Genomic DNA, 13,536 nt, shown 5'->3' on the forward strand with positions numbered 1-13,536 from the left:
TGCAAAGGTGCCGGCGAGCTATTTAGTTATCTGGTAAACTAGATTTTATTGTCAACATATTCTTAAAATATACATCGCTTTTAGACAAACTCCAACGAAATATATTTCTACTTGAACCACTGGAAATGTTTCTTTCAAGATGGTCCCCAAAATGTTGTAGGAATTCGCGTAGCGCCGCCGATTCGCCGTTTCCCACGTGGTCCGTCAACAACCCGAGTCCAGCCTGGTTCTTTCACGGAAGCGGGATTCCGCTCCCAGTTTATTGGTACAACAACACACAACGCTACAAAACACTCAATCTAAAATACAAATACAAGCTACATTACACAAATATTTACAAACGCACGTTAAGGCCCGTTCACACTCTTGCGACTGCTTGCGACCTCTTAAATCTGGGTTCCTTAAAACTTCTTAAACCAGAGAACACACTGGCGCCATCTATTGGGAAGCAGTGTAAACTCGGCGGTCCGGCATATTTTTTTTTTATTTCTCGCGGAATATCCTTTCTTTCTTGGCTCGAAAAACTTTTGTCAATGTTATAAACGAGCCTTTCTATGGGTATTACGCACATTTGACCTCGGAAATCCCGCAAAACCTTCGCTTTTGTGAAATGCAGTTCTAGGGTCACCGCATAGATGGCGCCACAATGTCAGTGTGTTCCCTCATTCTAGAAACATTTAAGAAGTTGTAAGAGATCTCGTCTCTCTCAGTCGTACTCGGTCGCAAGAGTGTGAACGGGCCTTTAAGCCCAAAGCTAAACAGAAAGAAGGCCCCCAGGCTTCGTGTCCCGCGATTACCCTAGATCCGGTCGCCACCCACTTGCCTGCCAGTGCCTGCGTCTCGGTCTCGTCCGGAGTTCTTAGAGGCCTCTCGCCCCCATCGATGGGCGAGGAGGTTTCCCCTCACCCGCCACGGGGCGCCTGCAGCGCCCTCCAGTGGCTAGGAGAGAAAGCGGCGCGTCGGGAGCCGAATTCGAGATCCCGATCGACTCCGCGGCGACACGACCGTGTGATCGTGTCTGAGGCGAGGCAGCTACGCAGCTGCCTGGCGGCCAAGGACTGGCACAATGGTTTGATGGGCGCCCTCGTGAGTGCACGGTGCGCCATAATGTGGAACTACGAAACGGACTATGTGCACTACGCTACAACGTTACCGCGAACACGATGTTGACGACTTTTTAAATGTTACTTCGAAATGGTGTTAGAAGGTAGAAAATTGTATCGCTTAGGTTAGTTACCCAGATGAGTACTTTCGAAGAAACTAATAATATTGATGGCAGTCTTTTGATTCTTTGAGACAAACAGCGAAAACCAACAATCGCTCGTTTGCGCCAACAGTGTCGCACTCTGTACAATAATGAAGTCTTAGAATAACGTAGGCAAGGGCACTTTGAGTAAGCAAATATTAGCGTTGCCTTAGGTTTTAGTATCGCGACACTATTTTTAGGTTACCCAAAGCGCTTACGTACGTTCTTCTAAAACTTCCTTATAGTGAATGGGATATTTTGAAGACTGAGAAATCAGACAAGTTGACAGGCATATGATTGCGACTTCATTTTCTTACGAGTTTAAGCATAGAACCCTCGCGCTCAGAGGAAAGATGCGTAAACTACAAAATGACATCGCCTTTCTTGAGGAAGTCGAGCAGGAAAATCTCATTATCAGAAAGGCGACACTCGAATGTTGATAGTCCGCGGCTGTCCCCTGGCCCGCAGGGCACCACCATTTGCAAGCTGCTGCAAAGCTATCCTTGTCAAGGTTGTTTAATGTAGAATTTTGGGCTAGTTGGTATGCAGACATAATTAAAAACAAAACAGCGCAAATACGATGGACAAAGTAAAAGGTAACCAACGGGACACAGTGCTGTATCTTGTCGGTTACCTTTTACTTTGTTCTTGTCTTTGCGTTATTTTGTTTTTAATTATGTCTTGTCAAGGCCTCATCCCGTTTGATCAGACCGATGAAGCTGTTAATGTTCGGGTGAGCCCTCCCTGACACGGCTTTTATCTTACGGTGCCATGTCTCTAAGGTTGTTTCGGGAGAGGAAGTGAGGTGAGCAAGGAGGACAGACATTGGACACTTGAACCCAACCAACTGTTAACGTACAGTACAAACGAACCGATCCAATTGATAACGAGCGAGGGCCGAAGCGGGAAGGTCGCTTCGGGATAGGCCGAAATCGGAAAGGATGAAACGAGAAGGTCGTTTTGAGCTGGGTCGAAACGGGAAGGTACAAACGGGAAGGTTGAATTGGGAATGGGTTGAAACGGGAACCACGTTCTGCTAGGGCTTCATCATCCTACGTCGTTGAAAAGCGGGGAGGCGATCGTGGCCAAGCAGCCAATAGAGTGTCCGAAATCCTAGCCCCCAGCGATAAAAATAGGAAATTATAATCTCTAGCGCAGGCCCTCATGAATAGAGGGGCTGCGTTCAAAACAAGATTTTTGCTTTTTATGACACTTTTGGCATCGGTGTTATTCTTTGAGCTTCGTGACTATGCATTTCTGACGTTCTTGCACTACGATATGTGCGAACGTTCCTGAAGAAGAAAAAAAAAACTAAAAAAAAACGGAGTCTTGCAAGAAACGCAGCCCCCCTACTCTGTCATGGCGTCAGCATAAACGTAGCGGCGCCTATGGAACAAAGCAGACACTGGTCTGTACAGAAAGTCACGACGACTGAAATGCGCGAATGCGGCGTCGACGCGACATGCACCGTTACGTGCCACCTGGGAAAGCTGGTGACGCGATGGCTGACGACGATAAACAGCAGTGTTGGTGGCAGAAAGGACATACCGCATGCGCTTTAAAAACGGCAGCTAATGGCTACAATAAACAATCGCAAAAAAAAAAAAAAAAACACACGCGAAGGTGGCGTTTTTGATAGTGGGCGTAAGCCAAGTTGCGACCCCTATCGTTGTAGCGGTGAACACATACGGGGCTCTTTACCTTAGTCCCCCCCCCCCCCCCCCCCCCCCCCCCCCCCCCTTCTCTCTCCCGCTCAAACCGGGGGTAGCTGTGGAGTCAGAAAAGGGCTACCGCTGCTGCTGCCGCCGCGTCCGCGTGTAGTTGCAAAGAAGGTCGGGGTTGTGACGTGCTTGAAACAGGCCAATGAGGTCCGCGGGTTTTCACCGTGGTTTAATTACTCCACGTGCTAATCACCTCAGTGTGCACATCGTTCGCCATTCTCACTGACGAAGCTACTCGAAGAAACATAAATCATTCGTGTTTCGTGTGCGTCGTGAAGAAATACGCATGCTGGCATATTTGAGAAGAGTGTAAAAGGTGTCCGGGGTCCATGCAAGAGAACAGAGCTCGCGTGAGATTTCCACTTTGGTTGGGGCTAGTTGGTGCATGTCGATTAGAGGGTTAAAAGGCGAAGGGGAGACAGTGCGGAGAGCAAGTCGTCTGCTTCTTTTGCAAAGGTTAAAATAGATTTCCACGGCGGCAATTACCAGAAGACACTTCTGTTTACTCACAATCAGGGATGGGCAAAATACATGCAAATATGTATCGAAATACAAATACAAAATACTTCGTAAAAATGTATTTAATTACAAATCGAGTTACATTTTCAAAAAAGCATTTAAGTACAAGATACAAGTACAACCAAATGTATTTGGTCTCCTCCAAATACTTTTTCAAATACATTCCTCAAAATTGGCGTCAGCGACTTCAGGGCACCTGCAACGGGTTTCTGGGTATCTCATTTTAATTTTGCATCGTACACTCGGGAGTTAGTGTGCGAGGCTCTGGTAACGTAATAGAAATATAATCACAAGAAAATGTAATCAGCTTGGACGTAATAGGTGAAAAAAGTACAGAGCTCCAAGCAGCTCTTTTTGTCGATTACATTTTGGTATAGACCAACAAAGAACCGAGACGACCAAGCACTAGCTAGATAATTTTTTATTATCTAGCTAGTGCTAGATAATAAAATAAAATTTCGCACCAGTTATGAAAATCTGGAGGACCCGCGCATTTAGAATGTTCCAGGAAAAAAATATGAATGGAAATCGGGCTGGAAAGCATCACAAATTGTCACAGGCACTTATTTAGCCTGTGAATGTCGATTTCGTCACTATTCTTGCCCTCAACTATAGTCGGTTACAGGTCAAGAAGGTAGGAGAACCTCCTCCCACAAGTGTGATGCGCCCGTTTCAAATCTCTCCGCAGTCGAAAGAAGAGTTCACTGGAAACGCTCCTTTTTCCGCTTCAATGAATTCCAACTTGTCTCCGATCCCACTTTTTAAGAAAGCGACCTTTGTATTCATTCGAGAGGGAACCGAGCCCCTGAAAGCAGCCTTTGTATCCATCGGGGGGGGAAGCTAATCCCCGAAAGTCGTATCATGGTCGTATTTGTTTCCATCGGGGGAGGCGGGGGGGGGGGGGGGGGGGCGGACTCTAATCTTTCTCTCGTGGCTTCCACAATGCTAAGTCAAAGTCGAAAGATAAAGCAAATATGTAGAAAAGGCAAGACTCTTCTCGCGCGTTGGCCGCGACGTCACCGAAACGATGGGACGCTATTGGATACGGAGGTGCGGAGGGATATATGATTCCCTTTGAGGGGCATTTGCCGCTACCTTCTTAACCTGTAACCGACTATAGCACCGCAATCACAAAGTCACTAAACGCTTGTGCTTGATTGAGAGACACTGCATTCGGTGCAGAACGTAGTTTTCTTCCAGCTCTGGACATTGACAATAAATTTGAGGGATGTATTTTCGCCCACAAAATTGTATTTAATTACAACTGTATTTGAAATACCCACGTTTTAGTATTTAAATACGCACGTCAAATACATTACCCAATTTGTAATTAAATGCGAATTCCGAATACACAAAGTATTTAAAATACGTATTTCAAATACTTGTATTTGAAATACTGCCCATCCCTGCTCACTATGAAATTATTTTATAAGTGTATACAGCCACCGACAGCTTCCGAACAGCAATGCGTAGTCAGCCCACTATAGAAAGATGCCTTTTCGTCTATTTGTTTTGCCGAGCAAGCGGTGGGCCAATTCCTACGCCACCTAAAGTGATCAAAACCGGCGAACAATTAAACTCTTCTACTCCACGTAACGTCATCCGGGATGACACCAAAATAAGAGCGCTGTGACTAGTTTAGGTCATGTTGGCCAATCATTGCATTCTTCAAGAACACGTCCAGCAAATGGCGGGGTGAGAAAAAAACAGACGACGTGGGGATTCGGAAGCGCGATCTGCATAGGTTAACGAGTGTGATCTGTGGTTCACTCACTATTTTTACAGCGGAGTCGTTAATTTCCCCAGGATCGTGTCCCCCGCAAAAACATGTCGACACAGAACTCTGGTCGCCGCCGCCGCTCATAGATGGCGGTAGCTGTCCATAGTGTTGTGTAGGGAGGCTCTAGTGAGGGTGGGCGCAACTCAAAATCTGGTGCCTGAGGGAGAGGATTCGAGAAAGGATATGCGTCAATGTTGCCTGCACGAGAGCAGGCGCCCGCTCTGTTGCAACGCTCTCGCTCCATGCGCCTTTCCTCCTCTCGCCTCCCATTGCAAGCAACGAACGCCTTGGCGCAGCCTCTCTCGCTTCCTTCTCGCTCCGAGAATTGCAAACATCGAGAGAAGAAAGCAGGGTTGCCAGACAAGCAGCAACGTCCAAGATGGCGGAATTTACCAGTTTTCGCGTTAAAAAAAATACTTAACCTACCGCAACAAAACTGGTGGCTATGGAAAAGTAATCATTTGTACCTTGTATAAATTATTCAAGCACGTTAATGGGCCTCTATGACCTGAGTTAGGAAAGAAAATGACCCTTTGCCCCATAGACTCCCAGCAAAACTTAGCAATTAAATGGCGTCCATGTCCCGTGATCCCCGTTCTACGAGTTGCACCCACCCTCACTTAAGCCTCCCTAGTGTTGTGTTTGGCGGATGTCCGCTTGCCGCCGTCACTCATAGATGGCGCAAACTTTCAAAGCTTACCACTCTGGCTTGCCGACTCGCGGCCAGCCACTACCTCACAGCTTCGCTAGTCCTCCTTCTATACCAAAATAGAAAGACTAAAAGTATTTTTTGTTTTTTTTTGAGGTCACGTGTTTGAATGAAAACATTTTACGCCACACGCTCATGGCAGGACGGACTTCCGTCCACATGGTCTGCAGGAAAGTAGGCGCGCGGGCAGTTTTAGAGTATCTCTGGAATTTTCTTCTCGTTGGAGTAATAGCATCCTTGATTGGTTTTGATTTTGATTTTGATTCGGGCCAGCGCGTGAAGCGATCGACGCAGGTCAGAAGATACCGGTTTTCTTGGGAGGGAGGAAGTGGTCCCACGATATTAACGTGAATGTGGGCGAAGCGAGTGTTGGGTATGCTAAAAGTTCGCAAGGGCGCCTTGGTGTACCGGTGAACTTTCGAGCGTTGGCACTGGACGCAAGTTTTGGCCCAGGACCTCACGTCAGCGTTGATACGAGGCCATATAAACCGAGAAACTGCCAGTTTCTGGGTTGCTCGTATCCCGGAATGGGACAAGGAGTGCAGGCAGACCAAAACTGCTCTCCGCAAGTCTGCTGGTACGAAGGGGCGGGGACGGCCTGTCGAAACTTCGCATGCAACTGTGTCGTCACAGTCGGGCATGCGTATGTCTTCAAAGACTAATGTCGTTGACGTTGTCCGTAGGCGTTGTAGTTCGAGGTCGCCTCGTTCTGCTTCCGCCAGCTGTTCGTAAGGAACTGCACGACGCTCCGTGGAGCACAGGTTGACCCCAACTCTGGAGAGTGCGTCAGCTGCGGCGTTATCCATGCCCTTAACGAAGCGGATGCCGGTGGTGAATTCCGAAATATACGCCATCTGCCGTATCTCGCGCGGAGTATGTGGCGTGCTGTTGGAGGCTAGCGCGTAGGTCAACTGCTTATGGTCTGTCAAGACGAAGGAGCTTCGGCCTTCCACGCAGTGGCGAAAGTGCATGATGACAAGGTATATTGCAGCAGCTCACGTCGAAAGGTGCTATATCGCCGTTTTGTCGGAGTCAGATTCTTCGAAAAGAAGGGAAGTGGTTGCCAGTTGTTTCCGTCTTGTTGTTGTAAAACCGCTCCAACAGCTCCATCCGAGGCGTCGACCACGATGGAGAGCGGTGCGTCGCTTTTGGGGTGGCTGAGAAGGGTGACCGTTGGCAATGATATTTTTCACTCTCTCGAAGGCTTGATTGGCGGTTGGCGTCCAATGGAGTGGCGCTGCCTTTACTTTGGTGGCCGGCAGTAGGTCGTAGAAGGGCTCGCAGACTTGGGCGCACTGGGGTATAAAACGTCGATAAAAATTGACGAGTCCAAGAAATTCCCGAAGTTTCTTCGCCGTCGGGGATTGTGGAAAGCTTCGGATGACTGCGAATTTGCCGGGTAACGGCTGAATTCCGCGGCTATCAACGTGGTGGCCAAGAAATTCAAGTTCGTTGACGCCGAATACACACTTGGTCAGATTGACGACAAGTCCGTATTCTTGGAAGCGCGAGAAGAGTTGTCGTGTATTTTCGGCGTGCTCTTCCGGAGTGTTGCTGAATACAAGGATTTCGTCGATATACACGAAGGTGAATGACAAACCTCGGAGGACTGTGTCGACGAATCGTTGAAAGGTCTGTGCAGCGGTTGCGGAGTCCAAAGGGCATTCGCAAGAACTCGAACAATCCAAACGGTGTGATGACAGCCGTCTTGGGGATGTCTACCGGTTCTATGGGGATCTTGTAGGATGCCTTCATGAGGTCCACCTTGCTGAAAACCTTCGCGCCCTGTAGGATGCCACCGAAGCCCTGAATATGAGGGATGGGGTAACGGTCGAGTAGAGTACACTTGTTTAATGACCGGTAGTCCCCACAGGGGCGCCAGTCCTCGGTTTTCTTCGGGCCATGTGAAGTGCCCAAGACCCGGGACTCGAAGATGGCCTGATAAAACCAAGTTTATGCATGTGTTGAAATTCGTTCTTGGCTATCTGGAGGTGGTCGGGAGCGAGTCGACGTTGTCTGGCGAAAACCGGGGCCCCTTTCGTCACGATGTGATGGGTGACGGTGTGTCGGATGGCTTGATCGGGAGCCGGTGGGCGAAACACAGCAGGAAATTCGTCGGCGATGTTTTGCCAAGGAGAGGTCGTTTCTGTTCGTGGAAGAGCAAGTTTAACAGGAGGGGACTTTGACACATCAAATTGGACAATTAACTGCGTCTCGGTGTCAAGAAGTTGGTTTCTCCCCAGGTCCATGGTCAGTGCGAATCGCCGCAGAACGTCTGCTCCTATGATCGCCTGCCGAACATCCGCGATGATAAAAATCCAGCGGGATGTCCGACGGAGTCCGATGTTTAACGTCAGGCACCTTTCGCCGTACGCTTTGATCGGGGATCCATTAACAGCCTGGAGCGGTGGTGACTTTTGGCGGCACCGGCGGTCCTCCAGCGTAGGAGGTACCACGCTTACCTCAGCCCCAGTATCTACCAGGAAGCGAACCTTTGTGTTGCGTTTCGTGACGTAGAAAAGCCGGCCTGAAGTTCGGCTTTCGACGCCGGCGGCCTTCAGCGGGTGCCCACGTCGTTTCCCGAGTAGTTACACGGTGGGCGGCATGCTTTGGCTTGGGATCCGTATCTCTGGTGGTACCAGCATACTCCTGGAAGGGGGGACCCAGCTGTTGATTCACTGCGACGCCGGACAGCGTTAGCTAGTGGATTGACGGTGAAGGATCAGAAAGGTCGTGATTGGAGGTTATGAATCCTACGACTGAGCTCGCTCATCCTGGCCTCTATGTGATCGTTGAAGCTGAGGAGTTGAACAAGCTGGGATCCGATGTTGGTCACAGTAGTGCACGGAGTTGAGGAGGTCTTTTTACGCACCGCTGAGATGGCATGGGAGCCTACGTCCGTGACTTGGTCGGCCAACAAGCAAGCGTGGAGATTGAGTCGATGTGAAGATGTGCTCAAAATCCTCCGGACTTGGCTTGGTAGGCGTTGGAGAAAAAGTTCTTTGAATATGGATGTGTCCATCGTCATGGCTTTGTCCCCAAGGAGGTGCTCCACGCGTCGCAATAATTCTGTAGGTTTGCGGTTGCCCAGATCCTCGGCAGTCAATAGCTGCTGAAGACGCCGTTGCTCGGACTTTGCAGTGCGACGAATCAGTTCTTTCCGTAGAGTCTCGTTGGGCCGATCTGCGGGTGGAGAACGCAGAATGTCGCGAACCACGGATGCGGTTGACTGCGGGAGGGCCGCGACAACGTAGTCAAATTTGGTGAATGATGAGATGATTCTGCTCTTACGGAAAATTGGTTCCGCGGTCAGGAACATCAGCTCGGAATCGGACGACCAGAACTCCGGGGACTTGATGTTCACAGTCGTCGCCCCAGTGTCGTTGGGGCCCCGGGAGAGGCGCCATTGTCTTCGAGGCTCATGAGGGTGGCACAAAACTGGACTCACCCAAAGAACCAGGGCTACGGGGCAGCTTAGCTGGGCGTGGTCGGGGGTAGCTCGGTCCAAGGTCACCAGTACGTAGGAGTGGAGGCTCGGTAAATCACACTCTACATATTTATTTACGACATTTACACTGTCCTTTTGAGTAGTTCATCTAGGGGCCCTTCGCCGAATCCCAGAGTTCGTGCAGCTCGTGGTCCAGGAACTTCGTGTCCCTTGCTGGAGCCTGTCCCGTGAGCTCGGCGCCGTTTAAGCGCTGGATCGCTGCCGCTAGCTGCCGTTACAGCATCCTTGATTAGTGTGGCCTCTGGAAGAGCCCACGAAGGCTCGAAATACGAAAATTTGCAAAACTCTAGGACTATCGTGTTAATACATAAGGTGAGGAACCCACAGAAGGGGACCCCACAGACAAACGCACACAGTGTTTCCGATTGTTTTCTTGTATTCGTGAACCAGTCTCTGATTCTTGTAATTATGACGACTCACCAGCTATGCTAAGTGCAAGTTCGTCTGCTTCTTTCGCAGGGGTTGTGGTGACGTCGCAACGCCGAGCTCTGATTCGCTTTGATTCATTTATTTCATTCATTTATTGTTCCCTTAAAGCGCCCGTAGGGCTTTACATAAGGGGGGGGGGATAGTGGGTAGACCTCAAGGCAGCTTGCTCTGAGGTCCACCCACTATCCTTCAATCAGAACCAATCAGAGCTCGGCAGCTTTCTGACGTCAACGTAACTCCTTCGCATGAAGCAGGCGTCTTGATCTCCGTCTCCCCTTCAGCGTAAGTCCGAGCGAATTCGACATTGCGTAACAGCGGGGCCATGGAAGTAGTGCCAAAAGTGCAACGTCATCGCGTTCATGGCCTTTCTGGGGGCGAGCTATCCCTGGCTAAATGAGTCAGAGAGTTCTTCTGTGTTTGTTTGTCTCTCATTGCTCTGAGCTACGGAGAATCGAACTTGTTTTTTGAAGTACCGTTATAGTTGGAGTAGAAAATATTCTTCGAATAGCAACATTTTTGTACAACGATATTCGTTTAGGGTTTTCCCAGCTACATACGTGGCGTCAGCTTTGTGCCAGGCAGGAAACTCAGTTTTATTATGCACCGCCCCGTGTCGCCTGGCAAAGCCCGCGTACTTGGCTCTTGCACGGGCGGCAATGCCTTCCACTTTCACGGTTGGCGGGGAACGCCAGTGCACATTGCTCACCGCCTAACTCCATTTGCGTGCATTATCAATTGTCGAGCAAACCACCAGTCGTAACGGTACTTGCCCCAATTTCGTACCAGGCAGGGACGTTGCCTCACATGTCCGGTGTGTCCCCTTTCCTAAATGCCCCCTCCTCCAAAAAAAAAAAAAATCTTATATGCTTTTATTCAGCGTAAAAATGGACTACAATTCTCCAAACTGCGATTCTGTGCTCAAATGTAGAGCTTAGTGGTCCGAACGAGATGCCAAAGTTTCAGAACTAAGCGTTATCTTACTCAAAAGTTACGTGATTTTTTTTTTTCTAAATTTTCAGTGAAAAAATGGCGGCCCATGGAGCTCAGTACCTTAAGGCCGCCAGTTATTGAAAACGGACGAAAACGGGCCCCATATTCTAACTATTATTTTCAGAAAATCACTTCTAACTTTCAAATGAGATAACAGTTGGTGGCTCTGGAACAGTCATGGCCGTTGGCACTAAATTTGAGCGGAGAAGGAGCGTTCGGGCGATGCGTAGGTTATACATGCAATAAAGACAATCCAGTCATGTGCTTTTTTTTTCTTTTTTTCTTGTTTTCTTTTTTTTTTTTTTTTTTGGGGGGGGGGGGGGCACTTTGTATTTGAGCGGTCACAAGGCTGCATTGTGTGGGATCGAGCGAATGAAGGGTGGGTATGCGTACAAGTGTTTGTTACTACGCGCAAACGACGGCAATTGGTGTCACTTGTTCGAATCACTGTGGCGAAAAGCTGCGGACTCCTTTGTGCCTAACGCGTTCCGCCGTGGTGCCCTTCCCAGGAGGTGATAATGCCGCTGTTGATGGTGGCCTCGCTCATGAGCATCCGCAGCGGCCTCAAGCCGAGCTCCAAGCCCGCGCACCGCGGACCTCTGGGCCACGTGCTGCTCGTGACGCCCTCGCACCTATCCCAGATCACGACCGAGCTGATGGCGGCTCCGGCCACGGCCCAGGTGGGCGCCTTCATGCGCCAGGTCGTCGAGTTCCTCAACAGCAACACGTACAGCAGCGGCTTCAACTTCTCCCTGTACAACAACTCGAGCGACATGGAGCAGGTGCGGCCAAGCAACGCTCTCCTCTCCCTTCCTTATGCGGAGGGCAAGTCGTCTGCTTATTGCGCAGGAGTTTTGTTGACGTCAGAAAGATGCCGAGCTCTGATTGGTTCTAATCGAAGGATAGTTGTAGAGCTCAAAGCAAGCTGCCTTGAGGTCTACCCGCTGTCCTCCAATCAGAGCCAATCAGAGCTTGCCGTTGTGACGTCACCACAACCTTGGCAAAAAAAAAAAAAAAGCAGACGAACTTGCTTGCCGCATTGCGGACAATACGGGTTCAAACCGAACTTTCTCGCTTCTTTGGCCTACCTGCTCCAGTGTTTGGAGAGCTGAGACCCGAATTTAGGGTGGAAGGCGTTGTGGATGTTTCACGCTTCTGACTATTTGACGTATGGAGAGATAGGAGAGCTTATCGGAACCGCATACCGCAGAAATAGGCACGATCGAGTGTTTCAGCCAGACGTATGCTGGTTACTTGAAAAATGTAATGGATTGCAATTAAAAATTACCGAGCTTCAAATGTAATGGATTACGTTTACAAGTTACTTTGGATGAAAAGTAACGTATTACTTTACTCGTTACGTTAAAATTTACTTTTCCATTTCTTTTTCCGTACACTTATCCAGAAAACAAGAGAAACAATTTTGATATATTTTTAAAATGTTCTTCAACGCTACTTTTCATTTCTGATACGCCCGTATCATAGTAGTCGTTGTAAAAATAAAATAATATATTTAAGATAAAGAGTGACGGTGCATCCCGTTCACCTGTAAGCTGACAATACTTTATTTTCAGCTACAGGCATCTCGGCAGTGAGGAAAGTCCAATGACTGCCCAACGTAGGTTGCCCTGTGCTTGTTTAGGAAGGTACTCTCGGTGTTTCGTCAATATAGGAAACATCCGTTTCCCCCAGAATATGATCGAATTGTGAGTTGTTCGTAATAACGAGAGAAAAATGCATGTATACTTATAAGTATACATGCATTTTTTTCGCCGAAACGAACAAAAATATACTACAATTCGTTTTAAAAAAATTGTGTCTATTAGCGAGGTTTATATAAACGCGGCATGACAGTATATCGAGAGAACTTTCTTGCGGAGGCTGCAGAGGTGTCAGCAAACGCTCGACTGATGTCCGCCGTTAGAAAGTTGGCAACATATGGTGGCAGCAGTAGCGCTAGCCGCGCTGGCGATGTCTGTGGGGTCGCATCGTACATAGTGCTTAAGTCCCGAAACATTTCACGAGGCTGAAGAGTGCCCATGCTGACCTGATGCGATGGGGCGTGGGAAGTGAATCCCCTTCGAAACTCTGGTCATTTGGATCGTTTGTGATCAGTTCAAGGCCTATCCTGTGGATATAATATGTGTTTATGTTTGTTCATTTGTTGTTGTTTCTTTCTCGCAGGCGTACCGGTTTAATGTTACGCACTCGGCAGTTGGCATCGTCTTTTCGGATGACCTCGAGAAGTCTGGTTCCTACCAAATCCGTTTTCCCCTGCGGCATGTGCCTTCGCCTGACGTGAAGCGAGTTGGAATAGGTAACGTAGTTTACCCATAATGGAACTAATCCCCGCTATTTTATTTAGACAATTTGCTTTTGGGGCGCTTCAAAAGTGTGTGGAGAATAATCGCTTTTTTATGATACGAGAACTTGATGTTATAACAATTTGGTGTCAATTCCATTCATCCGCGTTTATTTCATTAATTCTCTCCATGAAGACCTTCCTTAAGCTTCTGCTTATTTAAATCGTTCAGTCGTTACTTTTTTCATTTATGATATAAAATTGTATTCACTTTTTGTACCTCCACATTTCATAAGCTTGTATATATTATTTATAGTCATAAATGAATGAGG

At 48.4% G+C, this 13,536-nt stretch overlaps 1 protein-coding gene across 1 annotated transcript in view; it reads left to right on the forward strand.

Moving 5' to 3' along the window:
* The window catches only part of LOC121834533 (cholesterol transporter ABCA5-like), a 192,491-nt gene that overhangs the window by 104,879 nt on the left and 74,076 nt on the right, over positions 1-13,536 (forward strand). Inside the window, exons 4-5 of the mRNA XM_042288236.1 lie at positions 11,412-11,684; positions 13,087-13,219. Coding sequence (XP_042144170.1) covers positions 11,412-11,684; positions 13,087-13,219 — 406 coding nt within the window. The remainder of the gene's footprint in view (positions 1-11,411; positions 11,685-13,086; positions 13,220-13,536) is intronic.

Source organism: Ixodes scapularis, unplaced genomic scaffold (assembly GCF_016920785.2).
Source record: "Ixodes scapularis isolate PalLabHiFi unplaced genomic scaffold, ASM1692078v2 ptg001299l_1__unscaffolded, whole genome shotgun sequence".
NCBI lineage: Eukaryota > Metazoa > Arthropoda > Arachnida > Ixodida > Ixodidae > Ixodes > Ixodes scapularis.